Source organism: Mastigoproctus giganteus, chromosome 10 (genome assembly GCF_048544385.1).
Source record: "Mastigoproctus giganteus isolate SK-2022 chromosome 10, ASM4854438v1, whole genome shotgun sequence".
Lineage (NCBI taxonomy): Eukaryota > Metazoa > Arthropoda > Arachnida > Uropygi > Thelyphonidae > Mastigoproctus > Mastigoproctus giganteus.
The window spans coordinates 197685961-197699406 of NC_143584.1; the positions used below are offsets into that span (position 1 = coordinate 197685961).

The 13446-nt window shown below is 39.9% G+C and overlaps 1 protein-coding gene across 1 annotated transcript in view; it reads right to left on the bottom strand.

The window, feature by feature from the left end:
* Positions 1-248: 248 nt before the first annotated feature.
* The window catches only part of LOC150079747 (uncharacterized), a 40210-nt gene continuing 27012 nt past the window's right edge, over positions 249-13446 (bottom strand). Inside the window, exons 2-3 of the mRNA XM_090383213.1 lie at positions 1064-1719; positions 249-982 (exon numbers count right to left, since the gene is read on the bottom strand). Coding sequence (XP_090239339.1) covers positions 249-982; positions 1064-1719 — 1390 coding nt within the window. The remainder of the gene's footprint in view (positions 983-1063; positions 1720-13446) is intronic.

The window sequence follows — 13446 nt, forward strand, 5'->3', positions numbered from 1 at the left end:
GTGAGAGCAGATTGTCCTAGATGGGAGAAATGCAATTATTCTCTCAGTTCTGAACTCTTAAGTGAATTTTTGATGTCATTTCCTTCATCATTCTGCACATGTTGAACAACAGGAAAATTTTCCTCTATTGTGAACAAGGTTTTATTTTTGAGCTTATCTCTTTTGGAAAAGTTTTTCTGAAATGTTGGACAGTTAACAGACTTCTGAATATATTCACTGGAATAATGACAGTTTTCTGTGTGAACCTCTTACATATGAATTCTGAGATGTCTTTTGAGGCTTTGAGTGGATTCGAAATTTTTCTCACAGGTTGGACAGCTGAAAGGTCTTTCCCCAGTATGAATTCTGAGATGAATTTTGAGGCCTTCAGTGCGTGAGAACTTTTCCTCACAGGTTGGACAGCTGTAAGGTCTTTCTCCAGTGTGAATTCTGAGATGTTCTTTCAGGTGCTGACTGTATGTGAACTTCTTCTCACAGGTTGGGCAGATGAAAGGTTTTTCTCCAGTATGAATTCGGAGATGTTGTCTCAGGTGGTGATTGTGTAAGAACTTTTTCTCACAGGTTAGACAACTGAAAGATTTTTCTCCAGAATGAATTCTAAGATGGATTCTGAGTTGTCCTGCCGATGAGAACTTCTTTGCACAGGTGGAACAGCTGAAAGGTTTTTCTCCAGAATGAATTCTGAGATGGCTTCTGAGTTGACTTTCCCAAGAGAATTTCTTCTCACAAGTTGGACAGTTGAAAGGTTTTTCTCCAGAATGAATTCTCAAATGACTTCTGAGTCGTCCTTCTGAGGAGAACTTCTTCTGACAGGTGGAACAGCTGAAAGGGTTTTCTCCATTATGAATTCTGAGATGGCTTTTCAGTTGTCCTGCCAATGAGAACTTCTTCTCACAGATGGAACAGTTGAAAGGTTTTTCTCCAGTATGAAGTCTGAGATGGTTCCGGAGTTGTCCATCCCAAGAGAACTTCTTCTCACATGTTGGACAGATGAAAGGTTTTTCTCCAGTATGAATTCTGATATGGTTTTTGAGATTTGTTTTCCATAAGAACTTCTTCTTACAGGTTGGACAGTTGAAAGGTTTTTCTCCAGTATGAATTCTGATATGTTCTTTGAGGCTTCCTATCTGCACGAACTTCATCTCACATGTTGGACAGCAGAACGGTCTTTCTCCACTATGAATTCTGAGATGCATTCTAAGGCCTTGTTTCCCAGAGAACCTTTTTTCACAGGTTGTACAGCAGAACGGTCTTTCTCCACTATGAATTCTGAGATGCATTCTGAGGGCTTGTTTCCGTGAGAACTTTTTTTCACAGGTTGTACAGCTGAAAGGTTTTTCTCCAGTATGTTTTCTGAGATGCTCTCTGAGCTGCCATCTCAGTGAGAACTTCATATCACAAACTGGACAGCTCAAATATTTCTCTGCATCATGAATTCTGAGATCGTTTTTGACGGTTCCTTGCCGCGAGAATTTAGTCTCGCAGATTAAATTCTTGAGGCTTTTCCTCCGAATGAACTTTGCGACGGCATTTGGGCTCTTCACGCCCCGAGAACCTGTACTCATATGTTCATTAACCGAAAGGTCTCTCTTTAGTATTTGATCTGAAATTGTTTTCGATGGCGGTTTTCTGTTAGAATTTCTCACTGGTTGGATAGCAGAAAGATTTTTCGCCATTATGAATTCTGGGATGGTGACTGAGGTTTCTACTCTTTGAGAACTTTCAAAAGGTTGTATAGCTGAAAGGTTTCTTCTTGAAATCATCTCTGGGATGATTTTCTCTTAGTGAAAACTTCTAACAGGTTGGATGGCAAAAAGATTTTTATCGAGTGTGAAGGCTGAAATGTTTTTTGAAGTCTCTTTTCGTGAAAAACGTTTAGACAAATTGGACAAGTGAGATTTTCACTAAATTTAACTTTGAGACCACTTTTAACAATTCCTTTCACTGACATTTAATAAGCAAAAGTTGGATGCCTGAAGTATTTCTTCTGAATATATTTTCTGATGGAAGTTTGAGTTGTCTTTCTTCTCTCTGAGAACGTCTTCTTGCAACTGAAATATCTCCTTACCATCTGTATTCTGCAAATATCCATATCTGTATATTAGTCTTTGTTCGAACGAAATCTTTAAGAAGTGATTTAAATAAAATCAGAGGTTAATTTGACACTCATAAAACGTTGTTTTTTTTTGCAGTGTTCCCCATTGCTGCTTTTTATATTGTTTCTTTTATTTTTCTTTTATTAGTTTTCTTTGTATTAATTTCTTTATTTGTTTCATTAGTTTTCTTCGTATTAATTTCTTTATTTGTTTCATTTATTATTTTATTTTTCATTTATTTTACTGTACATACACAGAAAAAAATTCACAGAAACCTTCTTAGAACAGGTGAAGCATACGCTGTATAACCGTGTTGTTTTGTGTCCCACATTTAATATTATGCGGAATTTTTCAATTATCAGAAGTCTTCATTCTTGTTTAATATATTTTCCTAATGAATTATTGAAAATTGTTTCTTCACTGGTGATTCCATTTCTAATGATATTTTTTACCGTGCCGTAACAGGTTTCACTTTAACTGAGATGTTTCTCTTAATATGTTATCTGCTTCCTACCAAAAAAACGGAAAAATAAAGTCATATAAATGTCTTATTCTATATACAAATATACACTCACAGGGTAAAAAATTTGAAACCTTTATTCACTGTCTAGGTAGAGCCACCTTTTTTCCCTTAGTCCTTAAATGATGGCGAATATTTTTCGGTAGGTTTTAACAGAATATACCTGCAGCTTAATCATTCTTCCATTAGGATGTTTGTGAGCTTTTCTATTGTGATTTACACAGAAGTGCAAAATTGAACTACCCGTTCTAACACGTTCCAAACATTCTCAACTAGATTCAGCCCTGAGAAATGAAGCAAGAAGTTTACATGATAAAATTATTGGTAATATTCTTCTGCTGATACCGTTAAACTTATGTAAAGAGTTTAATTGCCCTTTTCTCTTGAAAGAGTGAAGATAATAAAAATCGATTAAAATGATGAAATGGAGAGGTGGACGGATACTGCAAAAAAGCGATATTTATTGGAGGTTCGATGAACTTCTAACCATATGATCGAACTTACTTCTCAGCAACAAAAAATACCCCGATATCATAAAAGCACCTCCATTTGCTCGAGTTGTCGACAAGGGACTGTTTGGAAGAATCCCTTAATGAGGCTCTCGCTTTCACCCAACCAGAGGAACCACCCCTGTCAAATCTTTCTGGTTTTAGTAGGAACTAGATTTAATGTAAGCACACCACTAACAAATTACCGATTCCATTACTTTCGCATACTTAGATTGGAACTGGGAATGTTTCTGGCTAAATTGACTTTTTCAATCATTTGCTACAAACTGAAGGTTGTTTTATTTGGCACAAGGTCTTCTTGCACAATTTTGGGCCTATTCGTGATTTACTTCTAGATATTTTTGCATATTATTATGATTAGAGATATTTAAAGAGATTTATCTGCTTCAAATAGCTAAACAGTTCTTCGAAATCGAAGAACTGTTTAGCTATTTGCCATCATTTCCAAGAATATGTGATCGAATTAAAGGATGCTTTCCATTGGTGAGAATCCTTCCATTGGTGAGAATCCTTTCCATTGGTGCGAAAGCTAAACCTGTTTTATCGGGTAGTCGAATGTTCAGGATAGTCAATGAGAATATTGGTAGTGAAATTTATGTTATTAGGGCACAAGGGCAACTGGGGCCAAAATTTGCCTATTTTTATGTTATAATTTTATAGAATACGAATTTCTACTGTACTAGGGGTATTCTATGTTATAATGTTCACTCTAAGTGAAAAAATAATAGCAGTAAATATTCATCCCTTTGTGACAATTTTCCTTGAGTGTAGAACGGAGAAACCACAGATTGATATGGACATGAACTGTTCTCTCTAGGAGAAAATTTCTAATGAATTCTGGTAAATGCCAGCGCAAGCCTATGAAAAAATTCTTAACCACGGTAGCGTCGAAAACATTTTCAATATCCAATTACCATTACAAGATGTTCAAATTTTACGTAAGCATTAAGGATGGTAATCTTGGCTTTCGCAATCAGAACCAAAGTGGTTCCATTTGGTCGAAAACTAAATGGATTGTTGTTCATCGGGGTTATAGCTTCAAGAATTCAAATAAACCGTTTGTGTACCATTCTTTATAGAGTTTTAGTTAGGCGGCTGGTGAGGAAGAATAGGTCTGCAATTTTGTGGGTGATTGATCCTTTCTGGATTAGGAAACGCTAAAACAACGGAATGATGCCAAGAAGAGGGATGTCTATATTCTATAAAATTCCTGTAGTAAAACATTAATATTAAATTCAAGGCTGCATTGTTTAGTTTGATGTCACATAATAGATTCCATTGGGTGTAGCTGTACTGCTGGGTGATCTGTTTATTATTATTATTATTATTATTATTATTATTATTATTTCTCCCTGATTGGGGCTTCCACCTTGTGACGGGTATTGCTACCAAAGTACACAGGGTGGTTGTTGTTATGTCTGATATTACTGTTGGTCGAGGAAATCTCTGACTATCCTACAGGTGTTCAGGACAGCGACTTTCTGGAATTCCTTGTAGGTGTTTCCTCAGGGATATATTGCTGCTACGCTGTTATGTAGGGTCTTTGGTACCATAGCTGTTGTTGACACGATGATCGCGATGGTCGTTACTTGTTGAGTATACCACATCTCTTTATTCTCCAATCTTAGGTTTGTGTACTTCCTACTTCCTGATTTTTTCCCTGTAGGTTTTCTGCAGTTTGCCATTGTTGGATACCGCTATGTCAATCAGATAGGTAGCCTTTTACTTCTTGTCACCAAGCGTTATGTCCGGTCTGTTGTGCGGGATTGTCCTATCCGTTTTTATGGCGCGGTCACAGTAGTACAGCTTGTGGGTTGGGGTCTCTAGTACTGCGTGGGGTTCGTACTTGTAGTACGGTACACTTTCTTCGACCACCTGGTATTTCCTTGTTAGCTTCTGATGTATTATCCTGGCTACTTGGTCGTGTCTATGAGTGTGGTCATTCTGGATGCTAATCTTGCATCCCGCGGCGATGTGTTGGATCGTTTCTGAGCCCGGGTGGCATCATCGACATGTGTCGTCGAACACTCCGTGCTCTTTAGCCATGTATTTTCTATAGATCCTGGTGTTGATTACCTGGTCTTCGATGGCGAGCATGAATCCTTCAGTTTCGGGGAACAGCGCTCCCCTCGTGAGCCATGCATTGGAAGCATTTTATCTATGTGATCCTGATGGAGATCATTACAGTGTCTGCCATGGAGTGTCTTGTCTGCCTGTCTTTCTAGCTTAGTTTGTACATCCTGGTTGGGGGGCCCTTCGCTTAGGTTGAGTGGGGTATACCCCTTGTGTATCTTCCTTATAGCTTGGTGGACTGCTGCTGTGTGTTTCTGGAAGTAATCCTTCAGGCTAACTAGTCAGGATCCTGAGTTTATTCTGAATTGAGACAGCGAGATTTGGAAGTTAATTAATACATAAGTGTATGTAGATTTACCGTTCTTAACTTACCACCATTGTTATACGATATAACATTATATCCCGAACTAAAGTCTGCGTGGGTAGCACAGTGGTACCGTCACCGTCCTCTCCACACCGGGTAGAAAAAGGCCCGGGTTCGAATCCTGTCGATGACGGGAGGAACTTTAGTGGGCTTTTTCACTCCGTGGTTGAGTTAGTCGGTCTCAGGCGTAGATAGCAAGGTTTTTCCCTCAGAAAATGGAGTTTTTTCGTCCAGCAAAACAGGCAAATAGACCAGAGAACACACGCAATATACAGACACAAATACCGGTTAATGTATTTAATTACGGGAAACCCTAAAATAATAATAAAAAAAAAAATCCCGAACTAGATAGCTTAAGCTTAGTATAGTATAGTGTATAATATAATATCGTCAATTAAACAATAAATCTATTAATATTGTTAAACTTCATTGTCAATTAAATTGTACTTTTAACTATATACATATAACGACTTAGATTACAAACATAACATGTATAATTAATACGTAACTTGATACGGAAGTTATATAAACGGAACTCGTTGATAAAACTCGATACTAAAAACTAAATATAGCGTTATAACTGTGTTGGAATACAAGTTTAGGGATTTAATTTTGTACTGAAATTGAAATTTTGTTGAAATTAAATCAAAATCATGACTCACACCAGAGCAGCAAAGCAAAAGGCTCAAGCTAATGGGAGTGCTGTGATTCTGGGGAGAACTGAGAGGACAGTTTCCCTCTGAATCACAGCCTTTTAAAAGGCACAGATTGCTTCATGTTTGAGGAGCAATCGGGTACGGGACATGATACTGCCATGGGGGATGTCTTTGTGTGTGCGCGATGCAAGGAGTGTAACGAAATTAAGCGACAACTCAGCATTGTTATGGGCCTATATGAGAACTTGAAAGACAGGGTGGAAGCCCTCGAAGGATATAAATTGAGGGCCCATCAAGCTGTCAGCTGCCCACATCAACGCCAGAGCTTGCACGTGGTCATCGCGCAACACAGCGGCACCCCCCCCCCCAAGGCAGAATGCGCTGGTCCCACACGAACTAGTAGTTGTTGGTGACTCTGTTGTCAGGGAAACGGGAAACATGCTTTGTAAAAAGGATAGGTAGAACAGGACCAGGGTATGTCTGCCATGGGCAAAGTTTGATGACGTTTTAGAGCGGATATCAGCTTTTAAGGGCACAAAAGGTGATATAGTTGTACACGTTGGCATTAATGATATCAAGGGTAGGAGACCAGCGGAATTACTTAACAAGTACAGGTCACCGTTGAAAAAAAGCTGCGAGTTAGAGTTGTATTTGAAAGTGTCTGCAATTCTGCCCAGACACGATAAAAGGGAGTATATGATGAGAGCCTTGTCGATCAATTCGGCCCTGAAAAGATTGTGCAAGGCTCAAGGGGTAGAATTTTTTTCAGCCTGGTCTGTACTTGTTAACAGGAGAGACTGCTTCTAGAGGGATGGGATACACTTAAATAGAAAGGGTGCAAGAATATTTGCTGATGCTATCGAAGCAGTGTTAGGTGGGTAGGAAAACTGGTAGTTTGGGGGGGAAAAAGGACTTATAGATTAAGAGTAGCCACTGGCAGAGGTGAAAGTGATTCTTGCACTGCTTCTATAGAAATGAGCAGCAGCTTGGAAAACAAGATGCGGGATATTTCAGAGTCCGCTGGTAGTCAGTCATCGCGGCACAAGTAAACACATGGGTTGTGTTAGGGTAGCTAAGAATAGAAACAGGTGCAGGTATACATGCGTGTACACCAATGCTAGGAGTTTGGTAAATAAATTTGATGAATTTGAGGTATTGCTCAAAACGTCACAGGCAGATATTGTTGGGATATCAGAGACGTGGTGTCACACAGATATAAGTGATGCAAAACTGGAATTTGGGGAGTACAACGTCTACAGAAAGGATAGACAGGGTAGGAAGGGGGGGAGGGGCTATGCTATTAGTTACGAAACACATAAAAACCAAGGAAGTGAAGCCAGTCGACATCGCTGGACAGTGCAGTGTTGAGTCAGTTTGGTGTAACATAAGCATTGGGAGATCAAAATTGAGAGTAGGAGTGTGCTATAGGCCTAATGACTCTGATGAGTATAATAAGAAACTGCACAGGGAAATAGAGTGGGCCAGTAAATCAGAGAGTATTATAATGGGAGATTTTAATTTCCCAGATATTGACTGGAATTTGTGCGTTGGTCACTCACACACTAGCAAAGTTTTTGTGGATTTATTGGATGATTGTTTTCTACATCAGCATGTTCGGGAGGCAACTAGAGGGAGTAATACTCTTGATTTGATTATCAGCAGTGATTCTTCATGCATTAAGAATCTGCAGATAAAGGAACCACTAGGTGGCAGTGATCACAGTGTGCTGAAGTGGGATTTACTCAAAGAGGTAACTACTATCAGAGGTAACAGGAAGGGTTATTGCTTTCCTAAAGGCGACTACGATGGACTGAGACAGTATTTAAATTCTATTGAGTGGGACCAACTGATGATGTTACCAACAGCAAATTCAAAATGGGAAGCATTCAAAGAACTTATCTTGGAAGCTACTAGGCTTTACATACCAACTAAGAAATATTGTTCACGGTTTAGGCAAGCGCCTATGTAGCCAGGTGGGAAGGAGCAGCAGTGCGTAGCTCACGCTTCTTGATTAGACCGGGGTTCGAGCCCCTCACTACCAAATACGGAGGAAGTGGAAAGGTCAAGGAATGACCACCGCATATCAAGGAGCAATATGGCCTTAGTTGATAATGCTTCTAAAAACCAAATAACAACAACAACAACAACGGTTTAGGCCTAAACGGATGTCAGATGAACTAATGAGACATGTGGCAGAGAAGAAAAATGCATGGGATACATACAAATTAATGGGTGACACGGAAGCCTATAATAGATATAGCTGGTCTGTAACGAAGTCACAAAGGAGATTAGGCAGGCAAAGGCAGTTTATGAGAAATCCTGGCAAAGGATGCAAAGAAAGACAGAAAAGAGTTCTTTACCTATGTAAACTCCAGAAGGAAAGGGATGAATCGGATTGGTCCACTGGATATTGATGGTTCAACAGTTGAGAATCCTGCTCAGGTGGCTTACAATGTAACCGAGTATTTTGCATCTACATTCACACATGAGGAGTTATTCAGGAAGGGGAATGCCATAGGGTTGGATGGGATCTATTCAGTTATATTAAAGGAGGCAGAAAAGGAAGTAAGCAAACCCATAGCCATAATCATGAGAGATTCTTTGGACTCAGGAGAGGTACCCATAAACTGGAGAAGTGCAAATGTAACCCCAATTCGCAATGGACGATCAAAGGCTGACACAAGTAATTATAGACCTGTGAGTTTAACTTCTGTTCCAGGAAAATTAATGGAGGCACTGGTTAAAGAAGCACTGCAGGATCATTTAGACAGGACTTCAGTTATAGCTCAGACACAGCATGGTTTTGTTAAGGGGAAGTCTTGCCTGACCAATTTGATTGGATACTATGATGTGGTTACAAAGGAACTGAATGCAGAGAACAACTTTGATATTATATACTTGGATCTTAGAAAGGCTTTTGATACTGTTGCACATGAAAGACTGCTGCAAAAATTGGAGCAGTGTGGCATTGGAGGCAAATTGCTGTTACGGATAAAGGGATGGTTGAGTGGCAGAAGACTGAGAGTGGTAATGAATGGACACTGCTGAACGTGGACTAATGTTATTAGTGGAGTTCCTCAGGGTTCAGTGTTGGGTCGATTGTTGTTTTCTGTATTTATAAATGATATTGATAATGGTTTATCAAGCGGTTGTTAAGGACACTACTGACGTATGCTTCTGCAACAGGATCTGGAAAGGTTGAGCAGATGGGCTAAGAGATGGTAAATGAAGTTTAACATGACAAATGTAAAGTACTACATATGGGAAACAGTAACCCCAGAGCAACGTATAAACTCTGTGGTACTACACTGACAGTGGTAGAGAATGAAAAGGACCTGGGAGTAATTGTGTAGGCAGATATGAAGTTCTCTGAGCAGTGCAGACGAGCTGCAAGAGTAGCTCATGGTGTCTTGTCAATGATATACAGGACTTTTTCTAGCAGGGATAAGGAGGTGATTATTCCCTTGTATAAAGCTGTGGTCAGGCCACACCTTGAGTACTATATACAAATCTGGAGACCTCATTTCAAGGATGTTGAGCTTCTGGAACGCTTACAGAGAAAGGCAACAAGATTAACTCAATGGAACGAACGGTTGCTCTTACGAAGAAAGGCTAAAATTTTGCAAATTATAGTGGCTGGAGACTAGTTAATCTGATAGAGGTGTATAAGTCCTTGAATGGTTTGAGCATGCTCAATGCCGATGGTATTCTTCCTTTTGCTCAGAATAATCATCTGACAGGGCATAAATTCAAATTGAGGAAAGACAGATGTAGGATAGATGTGCGTAAATTTGCCTTTAGCCAGCGGGTAGCTGGTTGGTGAAACAGACTTCCATCCCTTGTTGCCGAAGTTGATAGCCTAAACAAATATAAGACTCACCTGGATAGGTATTTCGAACGAATGGCGGGGTGAAATGGGAGGTGTTTTTTTTTTTTTTTCGGCATTTGCTGAATAAACTTGCTTTCTTGCATCATATGCCTCTACTAATGCTAATGTTCTGGCGCTTCTTCTGTGCTTGCTCTATAACTGCAACATTTATGGTTAATTGCTCCTTGCCTTCTTTCTACAGTTCGGCCATTATGTTCTGGCTCTCCAATAGGTCTGATAAATTCCTGGTTATGAAGCTGGTCAGAATCTTGTACATCATTGGGAAGTAGGCGACTGGCCCATATTTTGCTGGGTTTCTTGTATCTTCGTCTTTAGGCTTCAGATATGTGATTCCTTGAAGGAGAAACTTCGGGATTGTCCCTGGGCGGCTTATCATTCGGGTGAACTGCTCTGCCAGGTGCTTGTGTGTGCAAGTAAGCTTTTGTACCAGTGGTTGTGGACGTTATTTATTCCTTGAGTTCGCCAGTTATGAGAGTTCTTGATCGTCTGTTTTACTTCTTCTTCCCGAATCTCCCACCCTGTCATTTCTTGTATTTCATTGGTTTTCATGAGTCTAGTTCTCTCCAGGTGGCTCAGCTGTTATGTGTTACTTCCCTGCTCTGTATGTAGCCTAGTGGTCAGGCGCGCGGGTGCATAAGTACACGTGCCTTGAGTGACCGGGGTTCAAGCCCGCGACTGCTGAATACGGTACTGTTTCTTGTAAAACTCCTCTGACCGTTTGGTCGTCCCGGAGTATAAACAGAAAATTTATTTATTTATTTATTTATATTTCCCCAGAAATCCTTAATCGTTGTCTTCTCGGGTGGTCCGTTCCCTTGTTTCCCGTCTTCTCGAAGATTCCTCTAGAAGCCTCTTTGGTCCTCATTAAAGATTCGGTTGTTTATTATCCTCTTGGAGCTGTCTTTGTATCGGCGTAGTCTTTTGCTGGGTGCAAGGAGGTTCTGGTTCAATGTGTCCACGTACTCTCCTATTCTCTGATTTTTTGTCTCATGTTTGCTGTGGACGCTGTCTCTCTTGAGGATGCTCTTCACTTTTCCGATTAATTTCTTACTCCTATTGCCCCGTTTGTACTGGGTCAATTGGCTTATCTTGATTCTCAATTCTTCTATCTTCTACTCCAAGCTGGTGGTTCCTTTTGTTTTCGGTTCTGATGCTGGTCTCTCGCTTCTCTTCGATTAATCGACGTGGCTGCTACCGCAGCACCACAGACGGCTGTGTGGGTGGCCTCCAGTGTTATTATTATTATTTAATAAGTTTTTGAGTCTGGGTGCGAGGTTAGCCTGTGCAGACATTGCTCCTTAAAGCTCTTCAAACAGAGAAGTTTTTCCTGATTTATTTTCTGCTTTATTAGTTTAAATTGTCATATTAACTTTTTTCTAGAGTAGCTTTATATTCCTAGTTACGATACTTAGTTTAAAGTTTAACTTAGACAGAGATTTCGTAGATATTACTTAGTATCGGTAACGGTATCAAATCCACGTGTCACAAATTGAACGAGAGGTCTTTTAACCAAATTTAGTCGATTTATTAACCAATTGTTATATCAAATTATCTTCTATAAGTAGATTATAGACCTAGGCAGGATCCTTAGTTTAGTCTAAATTGAGATAGCGAGATTTCGAAGCTAATCAATACTTACGAGTCCATAGAAATACCGTTCGTGAATTCCCGCCATTTTTACACGATAGCATAAGCTTAGTGTAGTATACTGCATAATATAATATTGTCAATTAATCAGTAAATCTATTAATCTTGATAAACTTTATTGTCAATTAAATTGTATTTTTAACTCTATAAATATATATAACGACTTAATCGTAACAAATAATTAATACATAACTATAGTGGTACACGTGATACCGAAGTTGTATAAAGGGAACACTAGATACCGAAAAAAAAAAAAAAAAAAAAATATATATATATATATATATAACATAACTGTTTTGGGATATAACTTAAGGATTTAATTTTTGTTTTAAATTTTATTGAATTAAATTGGAATCATGACTCTGACCAGAGCAGCAAAGCAAAAGGCTCAAGCTAATGGGAGTGCTGTGGTTCAGGGGAGAACTGAGGGGGGCAGTTGCCCTCTGAATCACAGTCTATTAAAATGCACTGTTTGCTTGATGTTTGCGGATCAGTCGGGTACGGGACATGACACTGCCAAGGGGGATGTCTTCGTGTGTGCACGATGTAAGGAGTGCAAGGAAATCAGGCGACAACTCAGCGTTGTTATGGGCCTTTATGAGACGTTGAAGGACAGGGTGGATGCCCTCGAAGGAAATAAATTGAGGGGCCCATCAAGCTCTCAGCTGCCCACATCAACGCCAGAGCTTGCACTTGGTCATCAGGCAACACAGGGGCAGCCCCCTAGGCAGAATGCGCTGGTCCCACAGGAACTAGTAGTTGTTGGTGACTCTATTGTCAGGGAAACGGGGAACATACTTTGTAAAAAGGATAGGTGGAATAGGACCAGGGTATGTCTGCCAGGGGCAAAGGTTGATGACGTTGTAGAGTGGATATCATCTTTTAAGGGCACAAAGGGTGATATAGTTGTACACGTTGGCACTAATGATATTAAGAGTAGGAGACCGGCGGAATTACTTAGCAAGTACAGGTCACTGTTGAAAAAAAGCCGTGAATTAGGGTTGAACTTGAAAGTGTCTGCAATTCTGCCCAGACACGATAGGAGGGAGTATATGATGAGAGCCTTGTCGATCAATTCGGCCCTGGAGGGATTGTGCAAGGCTCAAGGGGTAGAATTTTTTTCAGCCTGGACTGTACTTGTTAACAGGAGAGATTGCTTCTACAGGGATGGGATACACTTAAATAGAAAGGGTGCAAGAATTTTTGCTGATGCTGTCGAGGCAGTGTTAGGTGGGTCGGAAAACTGCTAGTTGGGGGGGATACAAGGACTAATAGATTAACAGTAGCCACTGGCAGAGGTGGAAGTGATTCTTGCACTGCTTCTATTCAAATGAGCAGAAGTCTGAAAAACAAGATGCAGGATATTTCAGAGACTGCTGGTAGTCATTGCGTTACAAGTAAACACATGGGTTGTGTTAGGGTAGCTAAGAATAGAAACAGGTGCATGTATACCTGCGTGTACACCAATGCTAGGAGTTTGGTAAATAAATTTGATGAATTTGAGGTATTGCTCAAAACATCAAAGGCAGATATTGTTGGGATATCAGAGACGTGGTGTCACACAGATATAAGTAATGCGGAACTGGAATTTGGGGAATACAATGTATATAGAAAGGATAGACAGGACAGGAGGGGAGGAGGGGTTATGCTATTAATTAAGAAACACATAAAGTCAAAGGAAGTGAAGCCAGT